This window comes from Jatropha curcas, chromosome 8 (genome assembly GCF_041381405.1).
Source record: "Jatropha curcas cultivar XTBG-Jc1 chromosome 8, XTBG_Jcur_1.0, whole genome shotgun sequence".
Taxonomy (NCBI): domain Eukaryota; kingdom Viridiplantae; phylum Streptophyta; class Magnoliopsida; order Malpighiales; family Euphorbiaceae; genus Jatropha; species Jatropha curcas.
In genome coordinates, this window is record NC_143158.1 from 22,686,947 (window position 1) to 22,706,365 (window position 19,419).

Here is a 19,419-nt window from a genome sequence, read left to right on the forward strand (position 1 = left end):
TAGTTTTTGCCTCATTTTCTTTTATTTTATTTTTTTTTCTTCTCTGAATTTTCATTATTTTTTTTTTCTTCTTCATTTTTTTTTTTTTTGAAAAAAAAAAAAAAAAAATTTTCATGAAGGGTGTCGTCCCTAACCTGGGGACACTGTGTTTTTCTGGGTTCAAGAGTCTATAGCAAAGCTTCTATGGGGTTTTTAAATGGCATGGTTAAAATTGTTTTATTTTGTATTTTATTGTGTTCGTTGGGGTGAGTATAGAGAGTTTATTCATTTTAGCAAGAGGGTATATTTGACTTTTTTTTTTTATTTTTTTATTCAGCTACTTTGTTATTATACTGGGTAAAAAATAATAATAATAATAATAATAACTGGTTATATTTGTGCGGCAACTGCAAAGAAAACAAAAAGAAAAAAAAAAGAGAGAATAAGAGAACCCAAACAGGGGCAGCAGGCACAACAGGGGCAGCAGGCGCTCTTTGGACGAAATCTGCGTTGGCTGCGAGTCTTGAACGACGGCAAGAGTTCTGAAGAACGACGACAAGAATTTTGTCACTCCGATCGACGATCTAAAACCCAAACAGACTTTCTTTTCGTCCTTAGCCCAATCCTACGTCACTCTACAGCGCGACGCAAAACCCAACAGCAGCGTCTTCCTTCCTCATCTGATTCCTCTCCGTGCCAACTTCAGCAACAGGTATTAATTTACTTCCTATTAGAATAGAAATCGTGATTTAAGATAGTGTCTGTGCTCCAATTTACTACATTGTCATTGATTTCAATTGGGTTTTTTTTTTTAGTTAATCAATTGTTGCTGAATTTGAATTAGGGAAGAACTTAGCTATATTATAGATTGTTGGCTGAAGTTATTTGAGCACATTATGATTTATGGGTTTTGTTGTTTCGCAAGTTTTTATTGGGTTTTATTGTTTAACTTTGCAATACTTGCTGAAGGGGACGTTTTTATAATTTTCTTGCTTGTTGATAATTCGAATTTTGTTTAAATTGGAGTTGGAATTGATAACTGAGTGGAGTTCGATCGCTGAATATTATGAGTTGGGTTTAATTCTAGGCTTTTATTGACTAAATTCAGTGTTCAATGCGATTTGGGATCAATTTATTGGGTTTAAAATTAGTATTTTGAATATGAGCTCTTAAAACTTAGAATCTGTTGTCATTGTTTGAACTAAGTTTGCTTGCCTGTTTTGCTATGTTGTTTTAATGCCATGTTCAGTATTGGAAATTTGATTGATAGTTGAGCAGAATTGTTTATTAAGTTGAACTGATTTTGCTTTGCTGGCTCTTTGCTTGGTTAACATCTTTGAGGTAATAGAAAGCTGAATAACATTTGCAGACTAACAACCATTTGGTTTGCATTTTGTTCTTTTGTTTTTCTTTTGGTTGTGTTTTTGTGTTTTCAGTTGCATTTCAGGATGAGCAAGAGCAATATTCTTAATGGCTAGAACAGGGCAGTTTCCTTCACAACAGGGCAGTTTCCTTCAACTTTACCTTTTATTTACATTTTAAGCCTTGAGTCCACATTGAGGACAATGTGTGGAGTAAGTGTGGGGAGGGGAATGTGACCATCTTTGCTGAAATTTTTAATTTTACTGCCATGTGTTGTTCTTAGTACTTGCTTATGTTTATGCTGCTGCCATGTGCATATTTGGTATGAAACTTGACCGGTTTTGACTGTTTTGTAAAAATGCTCCTAGAGTTTTTATTTACCACTTATCCCATGAATATTTTGAGTAAAATTTTTTATTTTTGAGCTGCATTTGGGATTACTCTGGGACTTAATTGTGTCTTTAAACATGATTTAGAATTTATAGGATATCTAGAGAGGATAACTTTGCTTTTGAAACTTGGTCTGACTATTGTGAGAGCCCTAGACGACAAGACTTAGCAAGCGAAAACCATAACTTGAAATTGACCGTCATTGCACTCGTGAATCTTGGTTTAAATTGTTTACACTTTGAATTCTCAAATCGGGTTTTCGAAACTTAGCCTCTTTTGATAAGTGTTTTTGAGAGCAATCGTTGAAAAAAAAAAAAATTTTAGGATAGCTTCCGAACACTAGAACTCTCTTCTACGTTCCCTTGAGGCGAAATCCTAGGTGAGTCTCGACTTTGGAAATGATCTAGGCATTCTTTGGTCGATCTAAAAAAAAAAAAAAAAATTCTACGTTTTCCCACCTTGACGTTACCATCCTTCTTACCCCTTCTAGCCAACGAAGCATGCTAAATGCGTGTTTCCAAATTCTTTTCATAACCCCCAATATAACCATATAACACAAAAAGCTCTTTGCCCACCACCTTTGAACAAGGAAATACTCTTTTTAATCGTTGTTGAGCATGCATGTTTAAGTTTCAAGTTTTGGCGCGAATGCATTTTTGTTTCGTGTTTATGTTTGTGTTTTGGAATAAATAGTCATAGCGACTTATATGTAATTAGTCGTTGTGATGTCGAAAAAAAAAAAAAGGAAAAGAAAATCAGAAAAGAAATAAAAAAAAAGAAAAAAGAAAAAAAAAGAAAGGAAGAAAGAATAAATAAACAGCAGCAATAAAATAAATAAAAAAAAAAGAAAAATAGAGGGAAAGGCTACAATGTTATGTTTTGTTTTGTGAAGTTGCATTTGTTGCCATCTAAACATTAAAGTTAATAACGTGCATTGCTCTTTGAACTTAATGTGAAAGACTTATTTTCTTGTTACTCTCTAGCCTTACATTATCCTTTTCTTTTGTAACCATTACCCTAGCCTAACCCATATAAAAGACCTGATGATCCTTAGTTGAGACTTGTCCTACATTAGTGGAGAGGGAACCGCGAGGAGAGCTTATGGTTGTTCATTATCTTGTTTTCTTGAAGCTACGAAAATGTATTTTATATGCTTTGATTATTGCTCGATAAAACATTTGTTGATTCAAGCTTCGTATGTGTGCGTGAGTGTTTTCAGAATTCTTAGTGTAACCTTTTTCGATTGAGTTCACGATGATGGGATGATTTTGACGGTTTGATATCCAATTGCGATGTTGCGTTGTTTGCGGTTTTTGCATATGTTGAATCGAGTTTCGTTGTGAAGTTGTGGTCTCCTATATAGAATAGATGTCGAATTCTAAGTCATGCTTGAGGACAAGCATGGGATAAGTGTGGGGAAATTTGATAACTTGCAAATCCAATTTTCTTTTATTGTTATATTTGTGTTGATTTGGTGTCATTTTGTGCTTAAAAGAGTGGTTTAACTTGATTTATTGTTTTTATGCTAGGAAAAGTTGGATTTGATATGAATGAAGCAAAAAGGAGCACAATTGAAATGTTTTGGAGCAAGGAAGGAGCTGCTGGAATTTTGGAACACAAATGCAAGTTGTTAGGCTCTTAGCCTTGGGCAAGACTAAACAGGAAATCAGACCAGCGGACTGATTGTGACATTATTGGCTGGTCACGACTTCTTCAACTAATTCCAGCACGTTTTACAGCCACAGGATGATATTAGACACAGGTTTTAGTGGGTATTTTCATTGTATTAGTGGACCCCACCTTCTAGGGGCTATTTAAGTCGAAATTAGGTCTTTTTGTGGATTATCTTCCGCCTCCCTTGGGTTGTGACGAATTTGACAGAATTTTTTGAGAGATTTCTACCGAACTTTCAATTCTTGTGAGGATGTTTTCTTCCATAGTCATGTGTGGCTAAACGTTCTATTCAGTTAAGGCTAAACCAAGGTAGAAGTTTGATTTCGATTGTGAGATTATATTGAACTTAATTAAATTTCTTTATTCTATTGCATTTATATCCTTTCTGTGATTTATTGGGAAAATATATCCCCTAGCGAAATTCTATTGAATGATTTAACAGGGCCCGTTATGTTGTTTGGTAGAAATTTCCATAGCTATTCGGCGTAATCAAATCCGTAATTGTTTGGTTAGGTTGATGCAGTTGTAATTAATATAACTTAATTGGGTAGAACTTTCTAGGTTGTATTAAGAAAGAATATAATCAGATTTAAATGGATGCTCGTAGTTTCTGTTAATCTGGACAGGGTTCTATTAGATTTTAAAGCGGTTAACAGTTAAATCCTTCGTCGTACTTAGGATTGCTAGTTGATTAGGGGTTGTTATTAGATCGTATCTTAGCAACCTATTCCTACGGTAGAATTGGTTGGGTTGACGTTCTTTCTGGCTATAACTTGTCTGTAATATGAATTAAGGAATTAATCTTGAATCAATGATCACTCGAATCAAATTTTCGATCCGCGGTATGCCTTGGCTGAATTTTCTATCAATTGTTCAGGTTCAATTTTTAATTTTATTGCATTTATTTCTTTGATTTAATTTTAATTCGTTTAGTTCGATTATTAAATTCCCCCGTTTCAATATCTATTTTTAATTTTATTTTCAGTTTTGGTCTATTTTCGACAAAGCTAATCCCTAGGGTTCGATCCTTCTCACCATATTTACAAGTTTTATTTTGTAGGGGAGCAGGTTAATTATTTTTGGCGGATTCGACGCCCGTCAATTGACGATTGGACTAGAGCGGCGTTGATAACTCAAGACTAACAAAATTCAAGCAATGATGATGATCTCGGCTCATTAACGGGGACTAGTGGCACCGATGACTAAAATAAATTGTAATAATTGAAAGGTTATTTTCCATTATAATAAAAAAAAGAACTACGTGGGCTTTGATTTTCTCTAAATCCTAAGAGGATACGTAGGCAATTAAACTAAAAATTTTCAATTTTAATTTAATTGAAGCCCAAAATAAAAAAAAATTATAATTTTCTATATTAGTGAATTAGCAAAATTTGTAAATTTAATGTAATATATAATAGTTCTAAGTTAATAGAAGTTTTTCTTTTAAAATTTTATAATAATTTATTTAGTCAATAAAATATAAACATTTTAAAATTATTATTTATTTATGAATTTGGAATCAAAATTTTATTAATTTTTTCAAAAATTTATGTAATACCGAAATCGAATCGGAACCGTAATTCGAACCGTCGGTTCATTGGAACTGAAACTAGAGGTTCAAGGATCGGTTCCAGTTTAAAATTTTAAACATCTTAAACCGGCGGTTCATTGAACCGGCCATACCTATGGTAACATACCATAAGGAATTCAAAACTTAGACTTCTTTAACAAGTCTACACCTATTAGGGAACAATTTCCAAGTTGGTGGAAACTGCCTAATAAGGTCCGTAGGATGTCTTTGCAAGCTGAGATCAATTGATTTGTCATACATTAAATTGAATGTCGACATAATAGATGTCTTTCAAATGTTGGCAGTGTGTGTTTCAAATCATTTAGAATCATTGCATTTACTTGATTGTCAAATTTTTTGGTCAACTACCTAACCTTAAAAACCCTTGGTCAATTCAGGCATCTAGCCTCTCTCTGTTTAAGGAAAAATTCCATTTTCGTTAATATTCCAATCTCTTTGGGAGTCTCTTTAAGGAAAATTTCCATTTTCGGTAATATTCCAACTTCTTTTGGGAGTCTCTCAAGCTTGAAAGCAGCATCTCTTTCTACAAACTCAATGGAGGGAGTTGTTACAGAACTCCATTTTGCCAATTTAATAAGATTGACACATTTCTCTACTGGTGGAAACTCACTCACTTTTCAAGTTAGCCCAAATTGGATTCCACCTTTTCAACTTAGAGAGTTATGCCAAGGATCTTGGCATTTAGGAAAAGTGCTTCCTCCTTGGATCTGTTCACAAAAGTATTTAGCAACTCTAGATATGTCTAACTCAAGTATAGTTACCATTCCCAGTTGGTTTGAAATTTCTTTTCGCACTTTATTTACTTAAATCTTTTAGGCAACCAAATACATGGAAAGATTCCACATTTAACTTTGACTCAAGATTAATCATTATACTCTTTTTTGGCAACCAAAATTGATTTGAGTTCAAATTACTTTAACGACTTTTTGCCTTTCGTTTCTTCCGCTATCACTTCATTAGATCTTTTCAATAATTTATTTTCTGGGTCTATTTCTCACTTCTTGTGCTCTCAAATGAATAAGGAATTTTAATTCAATGAGTCAATGAACATGTGATTTTTAAACCTGGGATCAAATTGATTATCTGGAGAGATACGTAACTGTTGGATGAAGTGGCACGCTTTGGCAGTTATACGATTGAGTAATAATAAATTTATTGGAAAAATTCCAAGCTCAATAGGAAATTTGAGTATGCTTCGATCCCTACATCTACGGGACAACAATTTATCAAGAGAAATACCATTATCTCTTTCAAATTGTAAGAGATTGCTGGTCATTGATCTTGGTGAAAATCAATTTGATGAAGAAATTCCAAATTGGTTTGGAATAGAAGTTCCTAAATTGATGATTCTCAACCTCCGCTCAAACAAATTCTATGGTCCTATTCCTGTTAGGGCACCGGCAATAAAATTACGAAAAATAATTACAGCAGAGAAAAAAAATAAAATTGTAACACAGAATTTACGTGTTTCACTATTAACTGTTTAGGGCTACGTCCACAGGACCAACTTCGAATATTTCTTCCACCATTAAAAATAGTAGGCTTACAAAGAGAGTAATACAAAATAGCGGTACTCAAAAGTATTTCCCAAAAACACCCCAATAATCTTCACTATTTTTCTAGACCCTTAGTTTTAAGAACCTTTTCTTAAAAACTGAAACTCTCAAAATCTCTTTTTTTTTTTCTTTTTCTTTTGCTTTGCTTGTATGTTGAGATGAACTGAATCATCTCCTATTTATAGGAGAGGTGGACGCGTTAATCACGCGTCCACCGAAAAACAAATTGAGATTCACCAAAAAAAATTTTTCCTTCTTTTTGTTTATTTTCAAATATGGGTCCCACTGAGTGGGCACCGCCACAACAAATCTCCCCCTACAACTCAAGTGGGGATGTTAGCCATACCGGCTATCTTTCTGTAAGTGACAAGCTTCTCCGTAGGTAAAGCTTTAGTCATCATATCAGCGCCATTATTATCAGTGTGAATCTTTTCAATCTGAAATAGCTTCATCTCCAGCGCATCACGTATCCAATGATACCTCACATCAATGTGCTTTGACCTTGAATGGAAGGTCGAATTTTTGCTGAGATGTATTGCGCTTTGACTATCACATAGCAGAGTGTACTTTTCTTGTTCTATACCCAATTCTTGTAGGAATTTCTTCATCCACAAGAGTTCTTTGCTAGCTTCTGTAATGGCGGTATATTTTGCCTCAGTGGATGAGAGTGCAATGCATTTTTGCGATTTCGATTGCTAAGAAACTGCTGCTCCTACAAAAGTCATCAGATATGCAGAAGTTGATTTGCGCGAATCAACATCACCACCCATATCTGCGTCTTTGTAACCATCTAACACAGGTCTATTATCACCAAAACATAAGCAGATTTTGGAAGTGCCTTTAAAATACTTGAGAATCCACTTCACTGCATTCCAGTGTTCTTTACCTGGATTTGAAAGAAATCAGCTAACAACACCAACAGCGTGAGCAATATCCGGTCTTGTGCATACCATGGCGTACATCAAGTTGCCAACGGCGGATGCATAAGGAATCTTCTTCAATTCTTCTTTTTCTTTCTCACTTGAAGGACATTGACTGAGACTTAATTTGAAATGACCTACAAGTGGAGTACAAACTGGTTTCGCATTGCTCATGTTGAATCTGCTGAGAACTTTCTCGATGTACTTCTCTTGAGATAGCCACAACTTTCTCCGTTTCCTGTCTCTAGAGATCTTCATTCCAAGAATCTGTTTTGCCGATCCCAAATCCTTCATGGCAAAGGATTTTCCAAGCTCCTTTTTTAAGCTCTCAATTTTTTTAGCATTTTAGCCCACAATAAGCATATCATCCACATATAATAAGAGAATAATAAGGTCGCCTTCTATGAACTTTTTCACAAATACACAGTGATTAGAAGTAGTTTTCTCATACCCGTGATTTACCATGAAAGAGTCAAACTTTTTGTACCATTGTCTGGGAGCTTGTTTGAGGCCATACAAGCTCTTCTGCAATTTACACACCAAGTGTTCTTTGCCTTTGACTATGAACCCTTCTGGCTGCTCCATATAAATTTCCTCCTCTAAGTCATCATGGACGAAAGCAGTCTTTACATCAAGTTGCTCGATCTCCAAATTCAAGCTAGCTGCTAGACCAAGCATAACTCTGATAGAAGACATCTTGACTACAGGTGAGAAAATTTCTTCAAAGTGAACTCCTTTCTGCTAGTTCTCTGGTTCTCCCCCCTTGAGTTAACAAGTCATACTCATTAGGAGAATATCTCTAGGAAGGTATCCTGCCTCTCGCAGATCTTCGCAATTGAGGCAGTTCTTCTATTAGAGCTGGTTCAGCATCATTATGAATAGGTTCACCATCATCTTCTTCATTGTTTTGTGGTTCTACATGAGGTTCTGCATCAAGACTAACAGGAAACTCATTGATAGACTTTGGCTTGTCATTTTTCTCAAAGTCTTCAATGGTTTGGTCTTCCAGGAATACTACATCTCTGCTTCTGATGAGCTTCTTTTCAACTGGATCCCATAATCTGTACCCAAAACCATCATTTCCATAGCCCAAGAAGATATAGTGTTTTGACTTCGAATCAAGCTTGGATCTTTCATCTTTTGGAATATGAACAAAAGCCCTGCAACCAAATATTCTAAGGTGATCATAAGAAATATTTTTCCCTGACGACACCTTTTTTGGTACATCTCCGTTGAGGGAGGTTGAAGGTCAAAGGTTGATCAAGTAAACTGCAGTATTCATTGCTTCAACCCAAAAGGTTTTCAAAAGTTTAGCATGAGAGAGCATACATCTAACCCTTTCAACAATGGTCCTGTTCATTCTCTCTGCAAGTCCATTCTGTTGTGGAGTTTTGGGAACTGTCTTCTGAAGTCTGATGCCGTGTTCTAAGCAATACTTCTCAAATGGTCCTCTGTACTCACCATCATTATCAGCTCTAACACATTTTAACTTTCTTCCCGTTTATCTTTCAACACTGACATGAAAGACTTTAAACATATCCAGCACCTGGTCTTTTGACTTTATTGGTAAAACCCAAACCTTTCTAAAATGGTCATCAATAAAGCTAACATAATATGAGCAACCACTCAAGGATTGTCACCCATTGAGCAAACATCAGTGTGTACCAATTCTAGAATACCAGGCTTTCTAGAAGGAGAAGGGGATCTTTGAAAGGAAACTCTATGTTGTTTACCAGACAAACAATCAGTGCATATTTTTAAAGGCAAACCTTTCAAAGATAGCATTTTCTTCTTGGTGAGAGTCTCCATTCCCTTCTCACTCAAGTGACAAAGTCGTTTGTGCCACAACTCAGCAGATGAATCTTCAACTGCATTCACCACTCCTGTGCAAACTTTGGCCTGGGTGTAGTATAGGGTGTTGAACTTTCTTCCTCTTCCGAACACTAGGTTACCTTTGGAAAGCTTCCAAGTTTTATTAACAAACAGATTTGCATAACCCAATTCATCAAGACAATGAACTGAGATCAAATTGAAGTTTGCCGCAGGAGTGTATCTCACATCTTCCAACCAGAGATCATAACCAGCATTGGTTTTGATGCATACTGTTCCAATGCTGCAATTTTTCATATATGTGTCATTCAAAGTCTTGACATGGTCGTAATCTCCGAGGGTAAGTGATGAAAAATATTCCTTCTTTGAAGAAATATGATAAGAACATGCAGAGTCAATAATCTAAAGAGATTGTTGACTTGTGGAACACTCACTGAGACCAGCATGAGAAATTAGTGTACTACCATCACCAAGTGCATCAACATCAATAACTACTGAGGCTACCTCCATATCGTCTTTCTTTTTCTCATCATTTTCTTTGGCTCGTTCCTTCTTCCACTTTCTGCAGTGCCTTTGGATGTGACCGGGCTTGCCACAATGATAACAAGTGACACCTTTTCTTGACTTGGATCTTCTCCATGAATTGTCACGCTTGTCTAGATTTTGGGGGTATCTGGTTTTCTTCTCCCCCTCCTTTCTGTAACTGTAACGAGTGCATCTGAGTTGCTATCGTACCAGTCTCCTTACGTCTAGTATCTTCATTCAGAATACTTTCCTTAACTGTGGTTAAGGTTAGATTCCCCTCTGACACATTACTGAGCGTAACAATCAGCGTCTCCTAACTGTCCGGCAAGGAACTCAATAAGAATAGTGCCTGCACTGGTCGTCAAACATTATTTTTGACGTCATCAGTTAGTTCAATATTTCTTGGAATTTGCCCAAGTGATCTGAAGCACTTTCGCCATCTCTGTACTTTAGATTTACAAGCTTTCTAATTAAAAAAGCTTTGTTCTGGGCATTCTTCCGCTCGTACATGTCCTCCAACTTCTTCCAGATTGAATAGGCATATTTCTCATGAGCGATATGATTTATGACGCTCATTTCAACAGACTGCCTAATAGTTGCGACTGCTTTTCTGTTAATCGATTTCCAATCAGTCTCATTTATTGAAGTTGGCCTGACTCTTTTCAATTCAATCGTTTCAAAGAGATCTTTGCAGCATAGAAGATCTTCCATTAATATCTTCCTTGAGTCTAACCATTGTGCCTGTTGTTCTATCGTCCATTTTTTACTTGTGTAGAATATTATCACCAACAGAAACCGTATAGGTGAATAGTAGTATACGTGAATAGTAATAGTATACGTAAATAGTTCCTGTATGTGTGAATAGTAACTGTACACGTGAATAGTACTATACGTGAATAGTGTTGGGCTTAACAGTGACGGACGCAGCAACAGTAATGCCAATAGTACTATTCACGCCAAATTTGAGTTACTATTTTACTAATCATCACTAGGTCAATTCTGCAACGTCTTTTTGAACAGACTGCACCGATGCACTCGTCGTCATGGTATATTTATTTTCAAAATATATCCACGGATCCGGTACCGCTATCTGCTTGGCGGATCTGTTGGAACCAGGCTCTGATACCACTTATTAGGGCATCGGCAATAAAATTACGAAAAATAATTACGACAAAGAAAAACAATAAAATTGTGACACACAGAATTTACGTGGTTCATCCTTAACTGTTTAGGGCTACGTCCACGGGACCAACTCCGAATATTTCTTCCACCATTAAAAATAGTAGGCTTACAAAGAGAGTAATACAAAATAGTGGCACTCAAAAGTGTTTCCCAAAAACACCCCAATAATCTTCACTATTTTTCTAGACCCTTAGTTTTAAGAACCATTTCTTAAAAACTGAAACTCTCTAAATCTCTTTTTTTTTTTTCTTTTGCTCTGCTTGTATGTTGAGATGAACTGAATCATCTCCTATTTTTAGGAGAGGTGGACGCGTTAATCACGCGTCCACCGAAAAATAAATTGAGATTCACCAAAAAGAAATTTCCTTCTTTTTGTTTATTTTCAAATGTGGGTCCCACTGAGTGGGCACCGCATAACAATTCCTCACTAAATTTGTTATTTAAAAATGCTGCGAACCTTAGACTTATGTTATGGACAAATTCCGTAACCGTGTGAGGCCTAACTGAAGAGCGTACCAAGCTGCGTTTCAACCTGTGTGGGTTGAGGCGGTAATCCATGCTTGTGCTCAAGCATGACTTAAAACTCAACAAAACATAGCTTAAACATAAAGGGAAGAACTCTTCTCGACCCTAAACAATCCTTATGAGAACAATCGGAAAAATAAAGTCAATTACTAAGCAAAGTTAAATTGACTAAGTTTGAATGAAGTGCAAGCAAGACTAATAAGTCGAATTTAGAATCTCCTAAACATAAAATCCAAGGCTTGAATATATAAAATTAAGCACATGCAACAAAAAGTTGATAACCGTTCCTCAAAGAATTATTTGGTAACTCACCAAAGTACAAAAATTCATCGCGACCATACATGCAAAGACTAAATAAAAACAAAAGAAAGCTCTTTATTCTTTCTTTCTTTTTTTTTTTTTTTTCACCGACTCCTTTTTCAACATACGCTATTTTTTTTTTCAAGAAGCTTGAGCATTTATCGTGTGCTTGAGTTGTCATCAATGGTACCCGCTTACGGGTATATGAAGTCACGAGCTCAAGTGGCTACTAGCACTGCTCTTTACCCATTATTGGGCAGCGAAGCGATCCGACTGCTACAAGTCTTACACTTGTTGACTCATTTCGACTTTTCTCTTGACTCAAAAACACATACACATAAAAGGCTCATCTTTGTATCTAGGTATCCTACCAAGAATTCTAGAAGTAACGGTCAAAATTTAGCTCAATAAAAATGAAACTCAAGCCTCAAATTTTAAGACTAAAAGAGTCACAAATTTAACAAATTATTCAAAAATGCACAAGAGTCAAAAACAGTCAAAGTGACTTAGTTAGACTAATTGAAATTGCTTTTCAACCTAGTTCAAAGGACTGTTCAAAGCCAAGAATAAAATTCTTTGCAACTTTAGTTTTTCGTAAAAATTAGAGTTTTAAGTCTTACTTAAAGGACACAATAAACCCTTGGAGTAATCCCAAAAATCAGCTCAAATCATTTAATCAAACAAAAATTTTACTCAAAATTCATGGGATAAGTGCCTGACATCTAACTCAACCAGTCACAATCAAATGGCAGCAGAAACAAATGAGCAAAATAAGTTGTATGGCAATAGCTATTTAACAAAAGAAAGCTCAAAATTTCAGCAATATGCCATCATAAATTCAGCAGCATTATTATACCATGAAGCATAAAAATCATTAAGAAAAAAAAAAAAAAAACACCCCTAATAATAAAACCCTTCCCCACACTTACTTTACACATTGTCCTCAATGTGGACAAATCACAATTAAATCACAAGAGGAAGGTCTCAAGAGTAATAGAAAACTGCCCTGTTTCACTGAAATTTACTCATCAAATAAATTGCAACCAAAAGCCAAGCTGTTGTCCGGTAAAGGGTACCTGCTACAGAATAAAATGCAAAACACAAGCCAGACAAACAAGCAAACAAGTGAATGGCTGGTCACTTTTTCGACCAAAATTATTAACAATATCAACCATATGCAATACTTGTTACCTATCCAGTCCTGCACCTGAAAATCAGTTCATTTACAATGCTCAAATCCTAACATCATTCAAAATTTAGGCATAAATTATCAACACAAGCTTAACCGTTTCCGAGTCAATAATTAACTCAAGGAAATAGCAGAGAACTAACAAATCAACTAATCTCTTAGGAACTTTAAATTTTGAGGAATCTGCACAAACCTAAGAAAACTAAAAATGCCTAATATACCAACTAAAATCCAATTTCAGCAATAATATGAGAACAGAATAATAGCAGTGCAGTCTCAGTGTAAGTAATCAAGTCAATGAATAAAAGCAGAATTTCCTATCAGTATTCAGTCATGTTTACCATTATTGACTAGCACAAACCTATATAAGACTGAATCTACTAACTCAACAAAAAACTTGATCACAAATACACCATTTAATCATTCACAAAACATTTATCCCAATTTCAGAATTTCCTCAAACCTGTATAATTTGCAACAGAACCAAAACAATCCGAAAGGAATATCAGAAAACATACCTGGGTAGAGTAACTAAAAGAATCGAGACAATAAATATATAGCAAAAGGAGGAAGATGACATTATTTATTTGCAAATAAATAAATAAATAAAATAAAGCAAAAATTTGGGTTGCCTCCCACAAAGCGCCTTTTTTTATCGTCGTTAGCTCGACATGGTCACAGCATCTTCTTTACTCTAAATAAATTAGATCACTCAATTTGATTTCTTCCAGTGAATGCTCTTGGAAGCCTTCATAAAATGGCTTGAGTCTATGGCCATTGACTTTGAACACCTTCTTAGTTTCTAAACTTTGAATCTCAACAGCACCATAAGAAAACATATTAGTAACAATAAATGGACCAATCCAACGAGAACGCAACTTACCGGGCATTAACTTTAATCTAGAATTATACAATAAAACTTTTTGCCCAACCACAAACTCCTTGTTTAAAATTAGTTTATCATGAAATGCTTTTGTCTTTTCCTTATAAATCTTAGAATTTTCATAAGCATCAAGACGAATCTCCTCTAACTCCTGCAATTGTAACTTTCTTTCCACACCAGCAGCATCTAACTCAAAATTACAATTTCTAACAGCCCAAAAAGCTTTATGTTCTATCTCAACAGGAAGGTGACACATCTTACCAAAAACCAACCTGTAAGGGGACATACCTATGGGTGTCTTATAGGCTGTTCTGTAAGCCCACAAAGCATCATCAAGTCTAAGGCTCCAATCCCTTCTCTTTGGCTTCACCATCTCTCTAGGATAGACTTCACCTCTGTGTTTGATACCTCAGCTTGCCCACTTGTTTGAGGATGATAGACTGTAGAAACTCTATGAAAAACACCATATTTCTTTAATAATGCCTCCACAGCTCTATTGCAAAAATGAGTGCCTCTGTCACTGATCAAAGCTCTAGGAATTCCAAACCTGCTGAAAATATTTGACTTGACAAAATCTACAACAACTTTAGAATCATCAGTTCTGGTGGCTTTAGCTTCCACCCATTTGGAAACATAATCAACAGCAAGTAATATATAAGTAAAACCAAAAGAAGAAGGAAATGGACCCATAAAATCAATTCCCCACACATCAAAAATTTCACATACAAGTATTGGGGTCTGACTCATCTCATTCCTTTGAGATATACTTCCTGTTCTTTGACACTGTTCACAATTTTTACAGAAAATATATGCATCACGAAAAATGGTAGGCCAATAAAAACCACAATCCACTATCTTTCTACCTGTTCTCTTAGGTCCAAAATGACCACCACATGCAAATGAATGACAAAAAACAAGAATTGATTCAATCTCATTATCAGGGATGCATCTCCTAATAATTTGATCAGAACAAAATTTCCACAAATATGGTTCATCCCATACATAATACTTAGATTCACTCTTCAATTTTTCTTTTTTAGCTCTACTTAAATCAGAAGGCATAGTCTTAGTAACCAAATAATTCACCAAATCAGCATACCAAGGGATCATACCTTGTAATTTAAACAATTGCTCATCAGGAAATAATTCTTGTAAAGGAATTGGATCCTCTTGTGGCACCAACCTGCTCAAATGATCAGCTACAAAATTCTCAGCACCTTTCTTATCATTGATTTGTAGATCAAATTCTTGTAAAAGAAGAATCCATCTAATTAGTCTTGGCTTTGCTTCCTTCTTTGCTAAGAGAAACTTTAAAGCTGCATGATCAGAAAAAACAATCACTTTAGAATTAAGCAAGTATGACTAGAATTTATCTAAAGCAAAAACAATAGCTAAGAACTCTTTTTCAGTTGTGGAGTAATTGCGTTGTGCAGAGTTCAATGTCCTGGATGCATAATAAATCACATGAAAAAGCTTTTCCTCATGCTGCCCTAAAACAGCCCCCACCGCATAATTACTTGCATCGCATATAATTTCAAATGGTATAGACCAATTAGGAGCTTGAATAATAGGAGGTGTCGTCAGTGCTGACTTTAACTTGTTAAAAGCCTCCTTACATTCTTCACAAAACTCAAATTTAACATCCTGCTGCAGTAGTCTAGATAAAGGTACTGCTATCTTGGAAAAATTCTTGATAAACCTTCGATAGAAACCTGCATGACCAAGGACAGAACGCAATTCCCTCACAGTTGTGGGGTATGGTAAATTCACAATTAAATCAACCTTTGACTTGTCTACCTCAATACCTCTATTAGAAACAACATGCCCTAAAACAATTCCTTGGTCTACCATAAAGTGGCACTTCTCATAATTCAAAACCAGATTTTTCTCAATGCATCGTTCAAGAACAGAATTTAAATTATGTAAACATGCATCAAATGAATCACCATACACTATAAAATCATCCATGAAAACTTCAATGCAATTATCAATAAAATCTGAGAATATGCTGACCATACATCTCTGAAATGTTGCCGGTGCATTACAAAGTCCAAAGGGCATTCTTCTAAATGCAAAAGTTCCAAAAGGACAAGTGAAGGTAGTCTTCTCTTGATCCTCTGGTGCTATCACAACTTGATTATACCCCGAAAAACCATCAAGAAAGCAGAAATAAAACTTACCTGCTAACCGCTCAAGCATCTGATCAATGAATGGTAATGGGAAGTGGTCCTTTCTAGTTGAAAAGTTTAACTTGTGGTAGTCTATGCACATACGCCATCCATTCTGAATCCGTGTTGGAACCAGCTCATTATCTTGATTTGCTACAACCGTAACTCCTGATTTCTTTGGCACGACTTGAACTGGACTTACCCATTTACTGTCTGAAATTGGGTAAATCACCCCAGCATCTAATAGCTTCAAAATCTCCTTCTTCACAACTTCCATCATCAGTGGGTTCAGCCTCCTTTGAGCTTCTCTACTTGGCTTAGCATCATCTTCTAACAAAATCCTATGCATACACACCGATGGGCTTATACCTTTGATGTCAGCCAATGTCCATCCAATTGCTTCCTTATGTATTCTTAGAACTCTTGTCAACCTTTCTTCTTCAATCTTAGTTAACTTACTTGAAATGATAACTGGAAGTGTATCATTATCTCCCAAGTAAATATACTTCAAATGCTCCAATAATGGTTTGAGTTCAAGAACTGGTGCATCTATAATAGAAGGCCAAAATTTTGTATGATTAGGTAAATCAATCCTAGAAACCTTGTACCTTTTTGGAACTAATGGTAATGACTGCAATTCCATTACTGCATCTTGAATTTCTGCACTTAGGGGCTGGTTTGTACTTTCTTCATAAATTCCTTGACTAATCACTACTTCTAACTCATCCTCCTTGCTCAACTCAACGACATTCTGCACACATGAATCAATTATATCAAGAGAAAACACAGAATGCTCATCAACAAGATGTTTCATAGCATCAAAAATATTAAATTTAACTACTTCCTCATCAAATTCCATGGTTAAAGTGCTAGCATCCACATCAATTTTAGTCTTGGCAGTTTTTAAGAAAGGTCTACCAAATAAAATCAATGCAGAATTTGATGTGGAAACACTTTCCCCCATATCCAAAATATAAAAATCTGCTGGAAAAATTAATTGTCCAACCTGCACCAAAACATCCTCAACTACACCCATCGTACGCATTAGAACGATCAGCCAATTGAATAATAATACTAGTTTCCTTCAAAGCATTTAAATTTAAAGTTTGAAAAACAGAATGCGACATGACATTAATAGATGCTCCCAAATCTGCCATTGCTTTCTCAATTTTAGAATCACCAATTCTACATGGGATAGAAAACGAACCTGGATCCTTACACTTTGGAGGTAATTTTCTTTGAATGAATGCCGACACATTTTCCCCAACGGTAACTTTTTCATTATTTCTAAACTTTCACTTTGTAGTACATAATTCCTTAAGGAATTTAGCATACCTGGGAATTTGCTTGATTGCATCAAGTAACGGTATATTAACCTCTACCTTCCTGAACATCTCCAAAATCTCTTTCTCTTGTTCTTCCTTCATTGTCTTGGCCAACCTACTAGGAAATGGAGGAGGAACAACAAAATTATTAGCATCATTAAGTTTAGAATTTACCTCAACTTCAGGAATATCAGAATCCTTTGAACCTTGCTTGTGCTTCTTTGTTGACTCTTTTACAACCTGATTATTAACTTCTCTCCCACTTCGCAAAAGTATAGCACTAGCATTTTCTTTAGGATTAATCACAGATTGCGATGGAAGCTTACCAGAATTTTGAGCTTCAAGTTTGCTCACAGATGAAGCTAACTGACCAATCTGCTTCTCTATATTATGAATACTAGTCCTAGTTTCCTGCTGAAACTGTTGTGTATTAGTAGCCAAAGCTTTAACAATATCATCAAGTGACATACCTTGATTTTGAGAGGAAGAAGATGGTTGATTCACTTGTGGTCTTTGCTGCTGGTAGCGATTTTGCATTGGCTGATTCCCATAACTCAAATTCGGATGGTCTCGCCATCCCGGATTGTAAGAATTAGAATAGGGATCATACCTGCGTTGTTGCTGCCCAAAATTTCCTACTGCATTGGCTTGCTGCACTAGTTCATCCTCTTGAAGTGTAGGACACATATCAGTAGCATGACCAGGAACCATGCAAATTCCACATGTTTTAACAGCTTGCATATTTCCTACAGCAATTTGTCTAACCAAAGAAGTTAAATCTGAAATTTGTTTCTCGAGATTAGACGTACTTACCTCATTAACCATCTTAGACGTGTGATCCACTCTCATTCCAAACTGCTGGGAATTTGCTGCCATGTTAGCAATTAATCTTTTTGCATCTTCCGGTGTCTTGTCAACTAAAGCACCTCCACTAGCAGCATCTATCATATTTTGATCCATCGGCATAAGTCCCTCATAAAAATATTGGATCAACAGCTGCTCAGTAATTTGATGATGGGGACAGGTTGCACAAAGTTTCTTAAACCGCTCCCAATACTCATATAAACTCTCTTCACTATATTGCCGAATGCCACAAATGTCTTTCCTTATGTTGGCAGCCCGAGATGCAGGAAAATACTTCTCTAAAAATATTCGCTTCATCTCATTCCATGAATTAATCGATCCAGAAGGAAGGTAATACAACCAGTCCTTAGCTTTGTCTTCCAATGAGAAAGGGAATGCTCGAAGCTTAATTTGCTCTTCTGAGGCTTCATGCTAGAACACACCACATGGAACTCCTTCAAATGTTTATGCGGATCCTCACCTGAAAGTCTATGAAATTTAGGCAACAAATGGATTAGACCAGATTTTAATTCAAAACCAACATCTAAAGTAGGAAATTGAATGCACAAAGGTTGCTGATTTAGGTCAGGTGTAGCCAATTCTTTCAAGGTTCTGGTAGCCATGGTATCAATTTCAGATTCTGATTCTGAAATTAATTCCCTCGGAGAATTGTTTGAACTATCAGTAATCGTCCGTTCAGATGAGGCTTGACTCAAATTAGCTTGTTTAGCTTTTTTAGCTAATTTTCTCAAACGTTTAGCTGTTTTTTCTACTTTAGGATCAAAAATAATTTCACCAGATTGAGAACTTCTTGTCATAAACCAAATGACTTCAATTCTCCTTCAATTCTACAAATTTTACCAAAAACCCGAAACCACAACATTACACAAAGGTAAGAAAACTATTTTAACAAAATAAAAACACAAAATATAATAATCTTTCAGTCCCCGGCAACGGCGCCAAAAATTTGATGTTTGTTGGTTCCACCAAATTTAAATTACTGAATTTAACTGTAGAAGTGGTGAATTCAGGTCGAACCTTAGAGACTGAAATCTTAATTTTTGTGTTTAAAAAGAAGGGGGGGTTTGTTTGTGAAAAAATCAACTTAACAGTTCAAAAAGAAAATTAATTAATTAAACTAAAGTAGTAATGCAAATTGATGAAAAAACAATTCAAG

At 35.7% G+C, this 19,419-nt stretch overlaps 1 protein-coding gene, 1 long non-coding RNA gene and 1 other non-coding gene across 3 annotated transcripts; 2 read left to right on the forward strand and 1 right to left on the reverse strand.

Moving 5' to 3' along the window:
* The first annotated feature begins 96 nt into the window (after positions 1 to 96).
* Positions 97 to 3,782, forward strand: LOC149494348 (uncharacterized). The gene is made up of 2 exons (XR_016322026.1): positions 97 to 691; positions 1,416 to 3,782. It is a non-coding gene; the product is annotated as an uncharacterized LOC149494348 (long non-coding RNA).
* Positions 3,783 to 17,369: 13,587 nt separating this feature from the next.
* On the reverse strand, positions 17,370 to 19,060 carry LOC119369354 (uncharacterized). The gene is made up of 2 exons (XM_089725474.1): positions 18,785 to 19,060; positions 17,370 to 18,674 (listed from the first exon to the last, which is right to left on the reverse strand). The coding sequence occupies exons 1-2, from the start codon at positions 19,058 to 19,060 to the stop codon at positions 17,370 to 17,372; spliced, it is 1,581 nt and encodes a 526-aa protein (XP_089581600.1).
* LOC119369360 (small nucleolar RNA R71) lies at positions 18,406 to 18,512 on the forward strand. The gene has a single exon (XR_005177029.2). It is a non-coding gene; the product is annotated as a small nucleolar RNA R71 (small nucleolar RNA).
* Positions 19,061 to 19,419: the final 359 nt, after the last annotated feature.

Excerpts from the sequence above, each read along its gene's own strand:
- LOC119369354 (XM_089725474.1), bottom strand. The coding sequence starts at position 19,060 with ATGACAAGAAGTTCTCAATCTGGTGAAATTATTTTTGATCCTAAAGTA. Across the intron at positions 18,675-18,784 it reads TTCAATTTCCTACTTTAGAT|CATGAAGCCTCAGAAGAGCA; the intron begins GTTGGTTTTGAA and ends GGTGTGTTCTAG.